The 7,141-nt window shown below is 47.4% G+C and overlaps 1 protein-coding gene across 1 annotated transcript in view; it reads right to left on the bottom strand.

Moving 5' to 3' along the window:
* Nucleotides 1–930: 930 nt before the first annotated feature.
* Nucleotides 931–7,141, bottom strand: part of LOC127927685 (arf-GAP with GTPase, ANK repeat and PH domain-containing protein 1-like) — a 176,070-nt gene continuing 169,859 nt past the window's right edge. The window contains exons 14-15 of the mRNA XM_052514363.1: nt 4,546–4,801; nt 931–3,882 (exon numbers count right to left, since the gene is read on the bottom strand). Coding sequence (XP_052370323.1) covers nt 3,673–3,882; nt 4,546–4,801 — 466 coding nt within the window. The 3' untranslated portion in view covers nt 931–3,672. The remainder of the gene's footprint in view (nt 3,883–4,545; nt 4,802–7,141) is intronic.

Below are 7,141 nucleotides of genomic sequence, written 5' to 3'. Positions count from 1 at the left end.
TGATATGCTCCGTTTCACCACTGAAACAAATCTTCTGGATTCCAGGCTTTTTGATGCTTCCTGAACCCAACTATAAGGGAGGACAGCTCACACTATTGGCTAATCATGACTTCCACTGGCTACTTCAGAGGGGGAAGGGAGGACAGCTCACACTATTGGCTAATCATGACTTCCACTGGCTACTTCAGAGGGGGAAGGGAGGACAGCTCACACTATTGGCTAATCATGACTTCCACTGGCTACTTCAGAGGGGGAAGTGAGAGCAGCTTGACCACCAATGAGGATTGTGTCCAATACGATGTCTAACCTCTTCATATCTCCCACTAGTGTGAGAGCCAGTGGCTGAGATAGGAACAGTTTCAGGCCAGCAGACAATATGAGGGAAGAGACCAGGGATCTACACAAACATCCATCCATGCAAAAGTGTTCTACAGGAAAGACTTTGAGAGGAGAGGACTGACGAGAGCATCAAACTGGATACGCAGTGCATCGTTTTGTCAGAAATAAAACGACTTGGTCTCCTCCTCAGTCAAAACCTCACTTACGAGTGTTATTAATGGGGAGAAATCCCTCTAGCGACGAGGGAGAGGTTTAACGCTGCTATTTCTGCTACTGCAACAATAAGGTTCAATAATGTTCAATAAAGGTTTGGTCAGGTGCACTTTAGTGTTCGTGGCTGCCTGTGGACAAAGCCTGATGCCTCAGCACTTCTCATGTTAATCACACTCAACATGTTGAGCTCTTTTCACATTTCTATCGGACACAGAGAAGCGTGTGTGTGATGTATGGTCTCGTCTACAGCATACGCAGGTATTGCAAGGTGTGTGTTAGACAGAAACACCACCGTTAGCATGGACATCTATACCTGTCCTCCATATTGCTTTAATACCTGTACAGGTGAGGCAGGAGTCACTACTTATATTAGGCGTTTATATACACACACACACACACACACACACACACACACACACACACACACACACACACACACACACACACAAGGTAACATCAAGGGCAAAAGCAATCATAAATACGGGAGCATTTGACGCTTAGGAATGGTTTGGGGGGAGAAAGACTCTTATCACACACGAGGACACACACACAGTAAGGTTTAAGAACAGGCAAAGGCTGAGGGACTTGTGCAGAGCAGAGACGTTGGCAACAGGAAGAGGGACAGGAGGAAAGGAAAGCCCCTGATGCTAAACATTCCAGTAACGTTCAGTCAACCCATCACTGGCTTATTTCTCCCAATAAAAACACCACATGGGCATCGGCAAACCTCCACTCAAACCGCAGAGAACACGACGCTCTCAGAGTAAAGAACTTCCTACTTCCTTCAGATAAATCATGATATCACCACCAAAAGAGCTTTTCAAAAAGAGAGAAAGAAAAGCGATAGAGGAAGAGAGAGAAGTCAAATATTATTTACACACAGTAGGATTCCAGACGCAGAGAAGCCCTTCCTATCGAGTCACTGAGCAGAAAGGATGCATCCCAAATGGCTGCCTATTCCCTACATAGTGAACTGCTTTTAACCAGAATCCTATGGGCGTGGGTCAAAAGTAGTGCACGGTTCAAGGGAATAGGGTGCCATTCAGGACGCAGACGAAGAGATTCTAGAGGCAGAGACTGTATGATTGGTTGGGGAGCAACAGACATGGCTATCCAATGACAGATAGAGGATGGAGGAAACGCATGCCGAGTACCTCAGAAGACCTGATGGGAGGCGGCCTAGAGTCTATCCTGACCTATGACGTCATATATGATGTCAGTCAACTTGAGAAGGGGAGAACTCAGAGGGGGCACAAATTAGGAACTCTTCTCCGAATCAGAACAGTCTAATTCTATGAAGAAACAGTATCCATCAGATCGTAGATATTCTTCAAAAGCTGACAGCCCATCATGGATTGAACTGTCAGACAAACGTCTTCTTAGATTAAATTAAATAGATTGAACACTGATGAGCCCATCTAGTATAAATAGTGCTACATTTACACCGTGGATGCTGTTCCTGGATCAGTTGTAGATCAGTGTTAGTGAATGGGAGTATGGACCTGACAACTGATACCTGCACCACACCTAAGTAATCAACAGGAAGATGACAGAGTCCTGCCTATCCATTTCCTCCCATCCTCTGCCGATCACTATGCAACAAGACATTATCACGATGCGTTTCCAGCTGAAACAGCAGAAACAGTGTATTTGATGACCTGATAACAGTAAAGAAAAGGCAGAATAATATGCAGAAGGATAAAACACTAAACAGAAAACACTTTCCCCTGGTCTCCATGTGGTGGACCAACCGTACGATGATCCTGAAGAAGGCTGATGGTCTGATACTGAGCCTCATGATGCTTCCTATACATTCTGGAGGTGGACTGTTCCTCTGAACGGATGAAATGTAAATCTAAGACTGTTGTTGAGGCGAGTGGAATTGTGGGGGTTTCAAGATAGAATTGACCGTCTCTGGTCCCTGAGCCTGGAAATACATACACGTCTTTTACACCTCGCAAGTGGCTTCTAATAGAAATCACAAAGTCACTTCTCTGTAGAACTGACTCATTGGTCCAGCAATTCACAATGAGATATACACAATGTGGACGTGATGAACAATCTTTTTGTTTTAATTCAAAAGAGAAAGTGTCTGACATGCTATCACACTTTCTGTTTTACTTCCAAGGAATATCGGATATTTAGAATTTTTTCTCTCTCACTTTCTTAAACTGTTTATACAATAAGATATTTTTGTTCCACATTAAAAAAAAAACATCCACAGGAGAGAGATCACATAATTTACTCTAGAGAAGAGAGGGGAAACACTGATTATGTGGAGAACTAAAGAAGAACCAGAGTAGAAGAGGAGTTCTGTTCAGTTGATCAGTGTTCTTTGTAGTTCTCATGTTATAAGGTAGAGCTCCCATAACTTAAGTGAAAAGCAACCCCCCCTTCCCCAACATGCTACAGAGGCCTTCTTCAAACATTCAATGTCTTTCCAAACCCGCAGGCCTCTGTTTCTGTACAGCTGAGAAAGCAGTGACATAGTAGTGATATAGTGTGTGTGTGGCCTGGGTTGAAGCTGGGAGCAGATTGCAGATCAGAGTTAGAGGGTATATGAGAAGGGGGATTCGCTGCTTTTCATGTGATTTTGGCCGCCTCCTCCCCATGTCCCATCATGCTTAGGGCCACATGCAGCCAGGTAGATAGCATTGGGGGAAGCCGGTGACCTGACTCCACCCGGAAGTAACGCCAAGCCACCTCCTGCCCCCATGCTTTTACAGGGGAAGGCCTTGTGAGGAAATTGACAATTGGACCGAAGCGCGGTGGGGGGGGTCATCATGATGTGGGGCAGAGAGCCAAAAGGACAGAGGGCTTCATCAACGGCAACAGGAGTGCTAGTGTCTTCTGTGTGAGATTAGTGTCAGAGTGGAGAGGGTAAGAGGTCAACGAGGGCTCTAAGACAAGGAGTGCAGAAGTAGTGGTTCCCAAAAGAGTTCAGTCATTTTCTCCCAATTCAGACTCTCTCCAAGCCCCTCACTTCCAAAAATGTCACAGTTTTTTTTTCAGTCAGGATTTTGAGTGTGTAATATGCATATAATGTCACAATGTGTGTTTAGCCTGTTAATATCCTGCGAGCCGCAGTACCCAGAGGCCTCCTGAAGGGGGCGGTAGTGTTTATATGAGTGCGGTGCTGCCCGTGCTGCTGCAGCTGTTGTTGCGGTTGGTGTTGCGTCGGGACAGGTTGGGCGTGGCCATAAGTGGGTAGCGTTCATCGGGACAGCCGTACTGCAGCAGCGTGTCAACACACTCCTGGCTGCTGGCCTGCCGTGCGTACGCCAGCGCGCTGTTACCGTGGGCGTCCCTCGCCATCAGATCCACCCCGTACTGGAGGAGAGAGGGATGGCGAGAGAGCAGAGAGGAGTGAGGGGGATAGGGCGAGGGAGAGAGGGATGGGAGAGAGCAGAGAGGAGTGAGGGGGATAAGGGAGAGAGGGATGGCGAGAGAGCAGAGAGGAGTGAGGGGGATGAGGGCGAGAGGAGAGAGGGATGGGGGAGAGCAGAGAGGAGTGAGGGGGATGAGGGAGAGAGGAGGGGGATAGGGAGAGAGGAGATGGGATGAGAGCAGAGAGGAGGAGGAGGGGGATGAGGGAGAGAGGAGAGGGGATGGGAGAGAGAGAGAGGAGAGGGGGATGATGAGGGAGAGAGGGAAGGGGAGAGGAGAGGGGGATGAGGGAGAGAGGGATGGGGGAGAGGAGAGGAGAGAGGGATGGGGAGAGGAGAGAGGGATGGGGGAGGAACCATGGACAGTGAGGGGGATGAGGATGAGAGAGGTGTGATGAGGGGGATGAGGGAGAGAGGAGAGGGGGATGAGGGAGAGAGGAGAGAGGGATGGTGAGAGAGCAGAGGAGTGAGGGGGATGAGGGAGAGAGGGATGAGAGAGGGAAAGATAGAGTAAGTTATTTGACATGGCAACATCTTGGTCTACAGACAACATTCAGGGTGAGGAACCATGGACATGTGAGATCCTGTTGGTATTGTCCTCTCTCACCCAGATGAGGAGCTGTGTGATGACCACGTTGCCCTTGCGGCACGCCAGGTGAAGGGCGGTGCGTCCGTCTCCCTCTCCACACGTCTCGTTGACTTGCTCCCGGGAGCCGTGAGCCAGAAGCAGGATGACGCAGCGCAGGTCCTCCTCGGCCGTGGCCCTCAGCAGCTGCTGGCCCAGGGATAGGTCCACCCCCGAGAGCGACGCCAGGAACAACCGCTGCTCGTACTTAGCCCGGATCCAACGCTCACGCTCCTCCCTGAGAGAGAAAAACACAGACTACTGGTTAAGAGGAACGTTCTTAACATCATCTTGTGACGTTACCTTCTCCATCTGTTCATCTAGTCACACTCCTCCCTGGAGAGGGAACACATTGGACAGAAGGGGGATGTTCACCATTGTTCTAGTTCACCTCGCAGTGTGGATATCTGCTGACTGTTACAGGGATATCTGCTGACTGTTACAGGGATATCTGCTGACTGTTACAGGGATATCTGCTGACTGTTACAGGGATATCTGCTGACTGTTACAGGGATATCTGCTGACTGTTACAGGGATATCTGCTGACTGTTACAGGGATATCTGCTGACTGTTACAGGGATATCTGCTGACTGTTACAGGGATATCTGCTGACTGTTACAGGGATATCTGCTGACTGTTACAGGGATATCTGCTGACTGTTACAGGGATATCTGCTGACTGTTACATATCTATATCTGCTGACTGTTACAGGGATATCTGCTGACTGTTACAGGGATATCTGTTGACTGTTACAGGGATATCTGTTTACAGACTGTTATCTGCTGACAGGGATATCTGCTGACTGTTACAGGGATATCTGCTGACTGTTACAGGGATATATCTGCTGACTGTTACAGGGATATCTGCTGACTGTTACAGGGATGCTGACTGTTACAGGGATATCTGCTGACTGTTACAGGGATATCTGATGTTACAGGGATGACTGTTACAGGGATATCTGCTGACTGTTACAGGGATATCTGCTGACTGTTACAGGGATATCTGCTGACTGTTACAGGGATATCTGCTGACTGTTACAGGGATATCTGCTGACTGTTACAGGGATATCTGCTGACTGTTACAGGGATATCTGCTGACTGTTACAGGGATATCTGCTGACTGTTACAGGGATATCTGCTGACTGTTACAGGGATATCTGCTGACTGTTACAGGGATATCTGCTGACTGTTACAGGGATATCTGCTGACTGTTACAGGGATATCTGCTGACTGTTACAGGGATATCTGCTGACTGTTACAGGGATATCTGCTGACTGTTACAGGGATATCTGCTGACTGTTACAGGGATATCTGCTGACTGTTACAGGGATATCTGCTGGCTGTTACAGGGATATCTGCTGACTGTTACAGGGATATCTGCTGACTGTTACAGGGATATCTGCTGACTGTTACAGGGATATCTGCTGACTGTTACAGGGATATCTGCTGACTGTTACAGGGATATCTGCTGACTGTTACAGGGATATCTGCTGACTGTTACAGGGATATCTGCTGACTGTTACAGGGATATCTACTGACTGTTACAGGGATATCTGCTGACTGTTACAGGGATATCTGCTGACTGTTACAGGGATATCTGCTGACTGTTACAGGGATGATATCTGTTGACTGTTACAGGGATGATATCTGCTGACTGTTACAGGGATGATATCTGCTGACTGTTACAGGGATGATATCTGCTGACTGTTACAGGGATGATATCTGCTGACTGTTACAGGGATGATATCTGCTGACTGTTACAGGGATGATTACAGGGATATCTGCTGATGACAGGGATATCTGCTGACTGTTACAGGGATGATATCTGCTGACTGTTACAGGGATGATATCTGCTGACTGTTACAGGGATGATATCTGCTGACTGTTACAGGGATGATATCTGCTGACTGTTACAGGGATGATATCTGCTGACTGTTACAGGGATGATATCCGCTGACTGTTACAGGGATGATATCTGCTGACTTTACAGGGATGATATCTGCTGACTGTTACAGGGATGATATCTGCTGACTGTTACAGGGATGATATCTGCTGACTGTTACAGGGATGATATCTGCTGACTGTTGCAGGGATGATATCTGCTGACTGTTACAGGGATGATATCTGCTGACTGTTACAGGGATGATATCTGCTGACTGTTACAGGGATGATATCTGCTGACTGTTACAGGGATATCTGCTGACTGTTACAGGGATATCTACTGACTGTTACAGGGATATCTACTGACTGTTACAGGGATATCTGCTGACTGTTACAGGGATAATCTGTTGACTGTTACAGGGATATCTGCTGACTGTTACAGGGATGATATCTGTTGACTGTTACAGGGATATCTGCTGACTGTTACAGGGATATCTACTGACTGTTACAGGGATATCTACTGACTGTTACAGGGATATCTACTGACTGTTACAGGGATATCTACTGACTGTTACAGGGATATCTGCTGACTGTTACAGGGATATCTGCTGACTGTTACAGGGATATCTGCTGACTGTTACAGGGATATCTGCTGACTGTTACAGGGATATCTACTGACTGTTACAGGGATATCTACT

This window comes from Oncorhynchus keta, unplaced genomic scaffold (genome assembly GCF_023373465.1).
Source record: "Oncorhynchus keta strain PuntledgeMale-10-30-2019 unplaced genomic scaffold, Oket_V2 Un_scaffold_17296_pilon_pilon, whole genome shotgun sequence".
NCBI classification, from domain to species: Eukaryota; Metazoa; Chordata; class Actinopteri; order Salmoniformes; family Salmonidae; genus Oncorhynchus; species Oncorhynchus keta.
This window is presented reverse-complemented; position numbering and strand designations above follow the sequence as displayed.